Source organism: Phyllopteryx taeniolatus, chromosome 7, assembly GCF_024500385.1.
Source record: "Phyllopteryx taeniolatus isolate TA_2022b chromosome 7, UOR_Ptae_1.2, whole genome shotgun sequence".
In the NCBI taxonomy this organism is placed as follows: Eukaryota; Metazoa; Chordata; class Actinopteri; order Syngnathiformes; family Syngnathidae; genus Phyllopteryx; species Phyllopteryx taeniolatus.
The window spans coordinates 7,870,057-7,883,379 of NC_084508.1; the positions used below are offsets into that span (position 1 = coordinate 7,870,057).

The window sequence follows — 13,323 nt, forward strand, 5'->3', positions numbered from 1 at the left end:
CTGACTGGGGAAGTAGACTTCTTCCGAAGCCGTCCATCCAGAGGCGGCTTACGGTCATCGGCCGGTCGCAGGGCACACAAACGTTCGCACCTACGGATCGTTTTCAGTCTTCGATGAACCTAACATGGATGTTTTGGGAATGCGGGAGGAAGTCCCAGGAGAAAACGTGCAAACTCTACACAGAGACGCTCCGGTGGAGATTCAAACACAGATCTACCGAGTGTGAAGCGGACAGGCTAACCACTGCCGTACCGTGCTGCCTTCTTCTGAAGCCATTCATCAATTCTTCAATACGTCGACAACAGCTTCAATAAGTGAGGGCATTTGCTTACATTTGCCAAAACAATGGAGTCGTTTATTGGCAACTGATCACAGTACAACTGTCTTTGATGTATGTTTGCGTACAAATACATCATATTGAACCGATCATTCATCCATTTTGTATATCCTCACGGGTGGGCTGGAGACTATCCCAGCTGACGATAGGACGATAGGACGAGAGGCAGAGTACACCCTTAACTGGTGACCCGTCAATCGCGGTACACATATAAACAAACGAGTGTTCGTGCTCACATTTACACCTCTGGAAAATGTTGAATCTCAAATGAAGCAAACATTTTTGGGGATGCGGAAGGAAGCCGAACGACCGGGAGAAAAGTCACGCAAGCGTGGGGAGAACAGAGCCAAGATGCAAACCCCGAACCTCAGAACTGTCAGTCCGCCGTGCTACCTTGTTTGTTTATAAGATGTGTTGATACAACTATGATACAACAAAGTGAATTTGGTGGGCGAAATTCAATCAGCGCGCTGTGTGTTAAAAAAAGCGCATCATCGAGGGTGGCTCGGTGGCACTTTTAGTGGTTGTCGCTGCCAAAAGCTGCAGCATCCAAACAGTCGTGGAGTGCACAACGCACCACCTGCGGGCTCAAGCGCATCTACGGTATGTATGCGCCCAGCTTCTAGTCAGCAAACCATATGGATGGGAGGATGCTTGAGGCGGTGGAAATAGTGCTTTCACACAATTATGGACAGGTGGAGCGATGGAATGGGAAGGATGGGCAGGTGGGAGGGGGTGGTGGTGGGTTGTTGATGTTATGGTTTGACGGCACGAGGGGCGCGTTTGTACTCACAGCTCGGAATAAAGGATGTGCAGGTTGCCCAAATTGTCAGTGTAGTTGGCCGGGCTGAGCCAGGGCAGAACCAGGAGCAGCAGAGCCTTCATGGTCGCTTGCTCCTCGCCTCCCCTGCTCCGCTGGCTCCTCGCCGCGCTCTTCCGGCTCCCTCTTCGTCTTCTCCAACTACTCCCCACCGCCCCGCGCAGCCGCCCTCCTGCCCCCCTTCCTCGTCTTCCGCTTCCACCTCCACTACTTTACACCAGACCCCCCCCCCCCACCGTCCACTAACCCCTGCCGCCACCCCCCTTATCTGGCCAGAGTGAATCCTTGCAGTCCCGCAGAACCGGGCAGGTTGGTCCTCTGCCTCAGGCGGGCCAGAGGATGTCTGAAGAAGAAGATGAAGAAGATGAAGGAGAAGGAGGAGGAGGAGAAGAAGAAGGTCCCACTGTGGTACGGGAGAAAGAGGACAAAGTGCGAGAAGAAGAAAAAGAAGCAAGGTGGCACATTTGGACTACAATCGGAGACGTGCAGCTCCCCCTTTAATCTGCACGGGGCAGCGGCCGGTTGTAAGAGGATTTACGCTCGTATGCGTGTATGCGTTTGTCTCCGTCCCTGTGTGTGTGTGTTAGTGACAAGAGCGCAGGCTGTGACTTATACTGCAGCAGAAACCAATGAGGAGGAGGGAGGGTGATGGTGGTGAGATGGAGCGGACCAAATTGAGGCAGGCGGGGGGGGGGGGGCGGGCTACATGCTATGCTACTGCTATTGGCTCTTCACTTACACACACACAGAGTCAGACGCACACACGTGTACAACCTCTGCATTGGCCTCCGAAGGGAAGGCGCGAGAGCAGGAGGACGAGGAAATCACCCCCCCGCCCGCCCCTCCTTCCTCTTCATCGATGGGCCGCTCGCTGTGCAGCAGATTGGTGTGATGGCTGGAATGAACCTGCCGACTGAATATACTGGATGGATGTGCGGAAGAGACTACGGGAGCAAAACACAATAGTGAAAAACGGGGATGGTGCTACCTTGCTACCTTGCTACCTTGATCCCTTGATCCCTTGACTTAAGAGTTGAATATGCTCCGTGACCGAGCTCGCTGTCAAATATTCTTCAAAAAAGAAGCTTCCAGCTGAAGATTACTGTCAAAGCAAACATACAACAAAGACACATTGCGGATTTACGACTTAGCCTCGGCTACCTGAATGCTAACACGCAATGGGAAACGCCATAGGCACATGTGTTACCATTTCGCGGTGTGGTGGTGGTGGTGTTACCCTTTCAGAAACAGATATCTGAACACAGACAGTGCTGCTAAACATGTGGACAGGACATATAACAATACTCACAGCCATATATCCTTTAGCATCTGGAAATAATACCAACTATTACTGCCGTACTGAGAGGCCGAGAGACGAGCTGAGCCTCCAGTACGGTATGTTTGTCCGTCAGTATGTCTGTCTAAGACTGGCGAGTGGAAATGAGCAGAATTGGTGAGCACGTGATTAGCGATGAGTTGACTTCAAGCATTCAACGTCAAAATGGAGTCGACTTCATCGGTTCAACCCCTAGTGTGTATTAGGCTATTTGTGCGGATTTAAGATGGCTACTCTTTTCCTATATTCCTGATAATTCCGCTAAAGTATATCAGTCAAAAATGTACTCCTTGTTGAATCTCTGTGTCTATGTCCTAAGGACTCACCGCGAGCTGTCTTTCATTAATTGGAGAGTTCAATTTGAAGTCTTTGCAGTTGTTTTTTTTTATTCCCGTTTCCAGAAAATAAGAGAGTTTTGCCTTTTGTCCCCTCGCGGCAACCAATGCGGCTCGCGGCGTTGTCACTTTTATCTTCAGGAACCGACTGCTGACAACTTTGGAAAATGAATGGTGAATAACGCAGATGCTCGACCGTACCGGTGTAATTGATGCACACTGTATAAAACTGGCTCGCTAAATTAAAGCCACCCAACTATGAATTATGCTGCTCTCATTGGCAATGATAACATACTACGTACAGTGATGGCTGGGCAACGAACAAGTTACTTTTCGGGTGCTAAACGTCTCCAATAACAGTCGTTTGTGGCATGAAACTATTTGGTTTGGAATTGCAAACGTAAAACTATTGCTTTTGTCAGCAAACACGGGCACATATTTCATTTATTTGTGACCTCACACATTCTCCATCTCGTGTCGCTTTCAACAGGGCGTAGATGGACTCGCCCGCACGGACGTGCTTTGGTTGTGTCTCTGTGGCGTACGTTACATTTGAACAGTCCGCAGGGTACGCGTGGAAATGGAAATTGCGACGGAACGCAGTGTGAAGCGGCGTGGCCCCCGGAGGAGGCTTCTACATGGACGCTGCGAAACGCGACACGGTGGGGCGCTCGCTTCTCAATTGTCCTTGTTCATTTCTCACCCACGGCAGCCCGATTCCTCATCTAATTCACTTCAGTGTAATAATCATCCTAGCGTGTCACTATATTAGGGTCACTTTGACTAAAACCATATTTGAATGGAAGCTACATACGCAATGCAAGAGTTGCGTAATCACAGTTAGGGAACATACAATTTGGCATTGTACTCAAAATATTGGTGACAACTTGCTGAGGTGAGTTATTAGTTCCGCCTTTTCCATAGTCAATCTCAGAAATGATCATCACTCTCTAATGCCAGGCTCCGCCCACATTAGATGGTCTAGGCAAAAATCTTACCAATTGAGGATCGGCCATCCGTTGAGGACACCTGCTTCCGATTGGGGCTCGTTCGGGCCAATTCACGAACTTCAAACAAACCAAAGTGCCTGACTTCCTGTTCAATTTCAGGCATGGGTTCTTTGAGACCTTTTTGTGCATCCTCTCATGATAGAAATGTCCACCAAATTTTGTGTTTATCATTAAAACCGGTGTCGGAGGCAAAACACTTTTCTTACTTCCCAGAGAGCGGTACTGAGTGAATATTAGTTTGCGTCCCCTTAAAATCATAGATTTTCATCAGGATACACATGCTGACCAAAAACCGATGAGTTGGCAAGCCCCCACATAGGCTTACTTGGATCAAGCCATTGCTTTGGATATAAACGGCAAGTGTCCCTAATAACGTGTCCTACTGCAGTGTGCGTCGGAGCTGCGAGTGACAACAGGTTTCTGCTGTCACTCGCAGCTACACGAGACTGAATTCCACGCGAGTTCCGACATGATCAGTCATCAACAAAGCTGCGGGGAGAACGAACACTTTGGATTCAAATTGTATGCATTTTGCATTTGATTTTGCTTCGAATAACGATTCATCAACGCTCCAATATCAAGCGGAATTCAACAAGCGGTGAAAGCAGCTATACGACCAGATGGCGCGGCTCGGCGGTCTCGGCCATGACAACACTTGACCCGTTGCCAGATATCGGCCTGACGGTGCTGTCAGCCCCTCCCGCTGTGAAATGGAAGGTGGGGGAATGGTTTATAATTGCTTCCTATTCCGAGTCACTGTGAGAATGCGCCGTCACCCCCCCCTCCCCGAGAAGCAACGCGAGGTGCAAAGGTGCAAAGCATCACGGACGCGCTGTACTTTCAAGGCGTACTGTGACAGCAATTACTAAGTTTCCTTGTTACAGTGAAGTGAAAATGAGATACCACACTATGGATGGATGTTCTTTATCAACAAACACAAATGATCACCCCAAAACAGTTTAATATCAACTCAAACTCATCTTACAACATTACCCTTACAAATAAATGGCTTACATATGATTTTATTTATTAAAAAAAAAAAAGGTACAGGAAATAAACACGCGCGTTAGCGTAGGCTAACGATAGACTACGGCGTGTTTTGACTGACGTTTAAAGCGAGTTACGTCGCCGAGCTCGGAACAGACCTTTTGGGACAAACATGAAAAGTTGAATAAAGACTTGCTTTTATTGTAAGCAAATCCCACGAGACTTTGTTTGAGCTCACAAAACTTCAGCCAATCGAACATCTGAGGGCTCATTTGCTTTTAAGTCAGCTTTTTTGCATCCTCAACCAGGGCAAGAGAACAGCAATGTAACAAGAGAAGATACGCACGCTGTTAGCTGCTAGTGCTAACTGATAGCGAGTCGGCCACCAGTCAACTGCAACACTTTGTAATGACCCGATAGCGATGCAGTGTAAATTAGATATAAACTAGATCTGAAAACTCCACAATATATTCCAGTAAAGTATGCTTCAAGTGTTGCAAGTAAGCCTTACGATTGATGCCGGTATCGGAGGTGAAACGTCACAAAGTCTTGCAAGACTCCAGCTTAGCCTATTAGGGTTTAGTTCAGCTAGTGCTTTATTTGTCTTTTTAACAAGGGGTGTTAGAATGACAATGTGCCGAGAAGTGAATTAACACTGCTAACGTAAGCTGCTAGTGCTAACCACTAGCTAGCCTCTGTCGCTTGTTGTCAAAGGTGGATCTTTTTAGCATTTTACAATGTCTTTTTTTTTTTTTACACGTTATTGTTTTAAAGGAGACATTGTTTTTTTTTTACTTAAAGCAGGTTCCAAAGTGTCGAAATAAAATTTCACGCTTTCGTTACAAAAACCCATTGCTCAAGAATTACAGCACACGTTTCACCCTTTTTCTAAATCTAAATCTAGTGCTTCAATTGGCAAGTTTTGAGGGGGCGGTCCTGTTTCATGCATATGAGCCACTACTCAACCCGAAAATGAAGAACAACAAGCCCCAACCAAAACACAAAATAAAAATAATCCCCCCCCCGCCCTACAATCCTCCCTACATAAACAGTGAACGAGACTGAGGATATGCTGCTCGTGTGCGATAAACTTGCTGAGATGCACTAATCATCCCAGAGGCCTTCAGGCTAGCCGAGTGCTAATGAGCGTTAATGGAAACACGGCCCGACCAAAAGGAAACCAAAACACAGTGCTCTTAATGTTGGATAAACACGGGGGCCGTGTTAGTTTGGATGAAAGCTTTCCCTTTTGGGCACAGGAGCCGGAGTTGAACAATTTAGAAGAAAGTGGTTAGTCTGTTAAACACAGAGTAAATAGAAAGAAATGTGCTGAAAACGCAGTACAGTACCCCTTGTGAAACATCTTACAATAAGAAGCTAGGCACCGTCTTTTAATGTTTTTTTTCCAAGATGTATTTTTCAAAAACATTTCTTTTTATGGGTGTGTGGTTCGTCTCGTAAGGTTTCAATAGGATTTCATGCTGAAAATTCAAAACACATTAAACGTACAGATTTTTGAGAGGCTAATTACATGAATTCTACAAAGTTAAGATTTATGGTTCTGTTTTTTTTTGTGTGGAAAATGCTACATTTCTGCTATGTTTATGGAATATTTATTTGTTTGAATTGGAATGTAATTTTCTCTTGTTGATCGTTTTTTAGATTTCTATTTTTATTGAAATATTTTCTTTTATTTGTTTTTGTATTTGTTATTTTTTGTATTTGTGCCATCTTAATTTTATTTGTGGAATCTTAGTCGTGTTCTCACTATTATGTGTGTATTATCTTTTATTGTAGTATTTTCTCTTTTTCAATTTTATGTTCATATTTGTGTACTTTTATTTGTGTCTTTACTTCAATTTACATCTTCATTGTTATTTTTCTCTTTTTTTTTTTTTTAAATTGTTATTTTTGATTCCTAATTTCTAAAAACATGTTATTGGACATACGTTTCTTTTGTATTCATTTTGGACATATACTTTGTCGAAATGTTTATTGTTTTATTTTATGTATTTATTGCCCTAACCAGTTGCCGCAAACTACCGCATCACCCTCCTTTCCTCACCTGCACTTGATGTGGTCCGCCATATCACCGCGGGCCAGGACTTGAGTGCAGTGGTCCTTAAAGGGGCAAACCACAGTCAGCTTGTCTAGCAGCTTGTGTACCAGCAGGCTTGGCTTCCTGCAGCTCTGCAGCATGAGGGGCGTGCGGCACACCGGGCAGAAGTCGCTCTCCAGCAGGAAGCTGGTGAGGCACTCCTGACAGTAGGTGTGCCCGCAGGGCGTGTCCAGCGGCCGGATGAGCGGCTGCAGGCAGATGTGGCACATCAGGTCGTTGTCCACCTCGTCTTTGTAAAGGTACTCGTGGTTCTCCTCCAGCTGGTGGCTGTAGCCGCACGAGACGCACAGGTCCGGTCGCGGTGACTGACGCCCGGAACCAGGTGAGGTAATGGGGGGTAGCGGGGCATCCTCCATCGCCAGAGCTGATTCAGGCTGCCGGCTGATAATGTTTTGGACAATTTTTTAAAGAATACAAACCGGCTCACTGACTTCCCATCTTTGGTGTTTGGCAGCAGTTGCGATGGTAATCACACTCACAACCGCTGGTGTTTGCACTTTCCTACCTGTTGTTCATCGGGTCCTCCAGGTCACCAGGGGTCTGGACTTCGGTGGCAGGGCATGCAACAGTCATCTTGTCCAACATTTGTTGCACCAGCAGCCTGGGTTTCTCACAGTTCTGCATCACGAGGGGCTCGTGGCAAACCGGGCAAAGGTTGCTCTCAAGCAGGGAGCTGGCGAGACACGCACCGCAGTAGGTGTGTCCGCAGGGCGTGTCCCGCGGTTGGACAAACGGCTGCAGGCAGATGTGGCAGACGGGGTCGTTCAGGGCCGGCGGGGAGGCCTCCGCCATTGTGAGCTGAGCCTGCAGGTCTGGTTAGAACCGGTCAGGTGGACACAAGCGGGAGACATCGGAGGGTGACTTTTCTAGAGAAAAGAAGAAGGTATGAAACATCAGTCAAGAAATACTGTACATAGATACATCATCGATATCATAAAGTTAATAAAAAGACAAAAATAAAATGCTCCTGTGCGGGTCACTTCAGCTCAAGTGAGAACCAAAGGCATGGACTATTGTTGATCAGATAGTATGGTTGGTTGAACTCTGGTGCAGAAAGAAGAAGCCAACCCAGAAAGGAAGCTCAGGTGTAATCGCTACATAGACCACAGACATGGACCAGTGTCAGTGCAATTAGTTTGGTCAAGTGCAAACAATCCTCTGAACCCTGGTACGCACCAAACAAGAGATCCACAACGAGACCACCCCTTCATGTGATCTCATTCCGCTTGCAAGAAAACGCCGGTGCGGTTCCTTCAACTTCAGCTCAAGTGTGATCCCTACAAGGGTCGAAAGCACGGAGCAGTGTCGCTCTGATAGTGCGGTTGGGTCGGTCAAGTGTGAATTATGTCATCTTAAACCTTCACCGAACAAACGGGCCGAGACCATTCGAAGAGGTGCATCTCGGTCTCCTTGCAAGCGAACTACGGTGCTCTTCGGTTCACTTTGGCTCAAGTGAAACGGCTCAAAGACATTGACCAGTGCCGCTCCGATAGTTCGGTCGGTTCGGTCAAGTGTGAAATTATCCGAACCCCGAGGCGGACCGAGACCACTTGAAGAAGTGCTTCTCCGTCCGGTTTCAAGCAAATTTTGATGTGGTTCAGTTCACATCGTCTTAAGAGGAAACACAACACGGACCAAAGACATGGGCCAGACTGGACCGAGGTTTGTTTGGTCACAAAATCCTAGTATGCGCCGAACAAGGCAAGAAGTTTGTCTTGGTCACCTTGCAACCGAACTCCGGTGCGCTTCAATTGACTTCAACTCAAGTGTTAATCATCGTTGCTCAGATTGTGCGTTTCATTTGGTCAAGTGGAAACGCTATCGTCCGAATCCTAGTGCTCACACGGAAGAAAAACGGATTCAAACCCCAGAACTTTCTCTCTGTGAGGTGTCACTGTGCTGCTCCCTGCACCGATAATCCGCTGAGCAACATGTTTGCAGCCGACATGCCAGTTCTGTCTGTTCTGTTGCTCCGCGGGTTCGCGTCACGTGGAAAGCAGGCCGCGAACAGATGGGCTCAGTCAGACAAACGTCACCTTGGCAACGGGCATTTGGATGGGATGCCGCTTGCTTTCAGGACCCCGTTATTTGGTCTCGGCTGCAGCGTCGCACCGTCCGCGGTACACATCCGACGCTCTGCAGGCCAAAGGGAGGAAACTCAATGAGATCCTACGATAAACTGTCAAATTCCAGCCTGAGCTGATGAGACATGAAACGCTAAATGGGATTTTCCCTCTTTGAATGAAACGGCTGCCAAATGTGCAAACGGGATATAATCCAGATTCAACCCGAAAAGATTTAAGACCACGTAAACAGTACAAGATATTTGTACTTAAATCATCGCTGGGGAATGAATCGGCCCCATAATAAGAATCAACGTTATTCGAGAGTACATTTTATTTTTTTATACATCAAATTGCAACAATTATGTTCAAATACAAAAATATTGATTTAAAACAACTTTATGGAATGGACTGGCACTATAATACTAAATAATCGCATAAATATTAAATACAGTTAGGTAAATGATTACTGAACATGTTTCTTTCATTAGATTATATTTAATTTGGTTTGAATATAATAGCTTCAAGAGAGCAAACCTTATTTTTGTTCACATTTTTCTCAACAATTCTTTTCTATTATTAAATTACCTTTGTGGAGCCATAAATATAATGAAATAAATGTAAAATGACATAAAATACATGGACGAGATAAAATAAATACAATACATGGAAGAATAAAATAACACCGTTAAAAAAAAATGACTCATAAAATAATACATTACAATAAAATAAAGTAACCATCCATTGAAGAATACCCATTCAAAAAAATAAATAAATAATACTAATACAACTACTACTACTTCTTCTATTACTACTAATAATACTTTGTACATCATAGTTTGGTCAGTGAACAACTGTTGTACATCAAAGTAGGTTCAGTCAGTCTCAACTACGTCCTCCACACTGCACTGCACTGCACTGCACTCCACTGACAGGAAGAAACTAAAGTCACTGCATCTGGAATGAGGGCAACACAATAAGAGCCTTTTCCCGAGCACACAAACGCGTGAAGAGAGATGCACGTGGCGCACACACATGCCTCCACTCCACAGAGCGCACACACCCGCGCAGGGGCAACATCGGCGTGGTCCGATAAGGCGCTTGTGCACCCTGCACCTGAACTCCCGACGTTTAATCGATAACTCACCCCGCAATCTAATACACAAACACTCCAAGACTGCAAAGTAATCACTCCTCGCTTTGTTATTTGTAATAACAAAACGAGGAAAAGGCTCTCGGCACGACAGGCTCATGTTTCAGTTTGTTTAAGAGCCAACATGTTCATGCTTTGCTGTTGATTTGCCCTCTTTTGTTGTGTGTTTTTCTTTTTCAATAAGTAAAATGCCGACAGTAATGCTCCAAAAAGAACGTAAAATGTGGATATGTGAAAAGACTCACTTCTCATTTGTAGCATTTCTCCTACACAGTAATCGTAAAGCAGGGCTAGGTACGTACCAATAACCGAGACTGATTTACGCATTTTTCCTCTCTTCCGATCGAAGTAAAAAAAAGGCCAGATTGTCGGATGTCCTGAGCGATTATCCAGTGGTGTAGGTGTAGCGGTGTTAAAAGTTAAAACGGTCAGGGCCGACAATTGTCAATGTTAACGATCGCACGTCCTTATACATGCGGTCAACACTGAGTTGATGTCGTTTTGTGTGTGCTGTTGGTGATCTGGACTGGAGTACACAAAACATAAAAAAGACAAAAGAAAAAAAAAAAGAAACCGAACAACAACAAAAAACTCATAAGTGGGATCCCTCACATTTTGAAAATCAGTATGTGCGTACTCGTATATAGGGATAATTATTGTCACCTTTTCCAGGGCCAAAATCAGTCAAATATTTTGCCAAACTGTAAAAATCACGTTTCAAGGCAACCACCTGTTTGTTTTTCTGAGAGTAAATAATATGGAACAACCTGGCAAGTTCATCATGATAAGAAGTCGCTCTCCATGTCAGCTAATTTCCACTTTTTCTACGCTCTGGTTTTAAGACCAACCGAGTTTGAAAACACGTTCCTACTTTTAATCATATTAGTGAGCTAAAAGCTAGCTGAGGTGAGTGAAAAATGCACCTTTTAGTCAGTCCTTCTAGAGAAGTCGCTGGTATTTAGGGTTCCCAGAGGGACGCAAATTGACGTAAACAGTGGAACTACGGCATTCACTACAGACAACAGCACTGCAAAATGTTGCTAACAAGGCTGAGCAAGCAGCTAGCATCCAAGTTGGCTGCGAAAACTCTTTCAAAATACAAATAACAAATCGGTTACCCTCAGCCAGATTACATCAAAACGACATTTTTGTGCTAACTGGCAGCGTATTTGATGGATGAGTGAGCAGCTCTGCTTGGACATGAAACTAAACATTTACTCGGAGCAACAAATTAACATCAGGCATGCCAAAACACAATCAAGTCACTTTTTTGTTCAGGCATGTCTCTGAATCATGGAAAATTCCAGGAAGTCAGATTACTTTTTTTTTTTTTTTAATAATAACATTCACTATGGTCGAATCCACTTCAAGCTCTTTCAAGTTCAAATTCACACACTTTTAGTATACTGTAGATTCTCACAGTTAAAAGACAACTCGCTTGTTAGAAAGCTAGGTAGCTAGCTAATGGGATCGCGACATAGATAGCGCCATATATATATCCAGCTACAGAGGATAGACAGCTAAATAGAGATATTTATGAAGATAGCTACAGTAGATAGATAGCGATATAACGAGTTAGATAGCTAGCTGGCTAGATAGATTAGCAACGTGAGAAGTGGCGACCATCTTTGTGGAATTTTTAACTTAGCATTTTAAGGCACGTCGGCTTGTGGAACCCCTCGGAATTTTGGCTTATTGCTGGATAGCTTTGACTTCAACTTGTCAGCTAACCGGAGAAGGGCTTCCCCGAGAAGCAGACGTAACCGAAGGTTTGAGGGCATATGTTGAGAAAGAATATAATATCACAGTGCCTCGATGGCTAATTAGGTGTCATTTAAGTGACACTGACTTTTTAAGTTATACGAAAGGTGACTTTACACGGGTTTCAAAGCAAACGCAGGCCGTCTAGCCAGGTTAAAAAAATAAATACAAAATGTTAATGTAGACGTGGGCTATGCAGGGTGATGCATAAGTCAAAGAGAACAGCTGCAGGCAAATGTGACACCCTCTTCAAGTGTCTTTAACATCCAAACAGATGACTGAAATCTCAACATTGTGTACCAAACATTCTCTGATACACAATCCAAACACATATCAACCAAACCAGAACACAGACACCATTTGGAGCAACTTTAAATCAACGTGTACAGTATTTAAAGAGAAACATGGTTTTTTTTTTCTTTTCTTTTTTAGGGTGGGGATAAAATAGAAAACAAAAGTATACTTACATGACTTCATGAGCAATTGCAGTTCACCTGAACAGGTAGAATGTTGTAACACTAAACGGCGGAAGAAAGGGGCGGAAGAAAGGACTTTGTCCCCGTCTGCTTGGGTCGCTCGGGAAACTTTATCCAGGCACCGCTGTTCTTTGGGGGAATTCTTTCACCCGCAGGGACTTCACAGGCGGCGGCGGCGGCGGCGGCGGCGGCGGCTCACCTATGACAGGCAAAGGTGAGCATGAAGCAGGAAGTGGCAGCGCAGACAGGGGTGGAGCCAGAGAAAATATAAACAAGAGAAGAACCGGACCAACCTGATCACCCAGCAGGGCTGATGAGAAAAAGATTCAACTGAGATGAGCAGCACCACAAAAAGACACAAGGCAACGTGGAATCTTGGGAAACAAAAAGCCATTATCTTATTCGAAAAGGTTGTGTTTTTTCGAGTATAAAAGTAGGAGTCTTACTTGTATGCAGTAGTAATATTATGAGGACATTTTTGGGGGAGAAAAAGTCAGATTTTTTGAGAGAATGAGTCAAACATTTGTTTTTAATTGACAAGAAATCTTACAAGAAATAAAGTTAGATAAATCAATGTATTTTAAGTCTTATAAGTAAGTGTATTTTTTCTTATTTCAAAAAAAAGTTGAAATCATGAGGAAAAAAAGTTTCTGCTTTACACTTAAGTATAAAAATGTATTTTTGAATAAAATAATTGTTTGAGTAAAAGTCCTAGTTTGAGAAGAAATGCCTTACGGTTGAAGAAAAAAAGTCTCATTCAGAAACTCCCCCCCCCCCCCCCCAGATATTTCAAGGGAAAAATATTTTCTTAAGTCTTAAAAGTAAAAAGGGTAATATTTGTCTTCTTTATTATCATGATTCTTGTTATTTAATTATTTGTCTTCTTTATTTTTGGAGGAATATTTACTAATTATATCTGCCAAACT

General features: G+C 44.4%; 1 protein-coding gene across 6 annotated transcripts in view; it reads right to left on the minus strand.

The window, feature by feature from the left end:
- lnx1 (ligand of numb-protein X 1) overlaps positions 1-12,596 on the minus strand; it is a 39,554-nt gene extending 26,958 nt beyond the window's left edge. For 3 of the 6 annotated variants that reach the window (XM_061778780.1, XM_061778782.1, XM_061778778.1), the window contains exons 1-3: positions 12,389-12,596; positions 7,450-7,810; positions 6,891-7,325 (exon numbers count right to left, since the gene is read on the minus strand). In XM_061778780.1, the coding sequence (XP_061634764.1) occupies positions 6,891-7,325; positions 7,450-7,736 (722 nt within the window). In that variant the 5' untranslated portion in view covers positions 7,737-7,810; positions 12,389-12,596. Of the gene's footprint in view, positions 1-1,130; positions 1,299-6,890; positions 7,326-7,449; positions 7,811-8,980; positions 9,081-12,388 lie in introns of those variants that run through there. The other 3 variants (XM_061778779.1, XM_061778783.1, XM_061778784.1) reach the window with 3 other exon arrangements.
- Between the last annotated feature and the right edge of the window lie 727 nt (positions 12,597-13,323).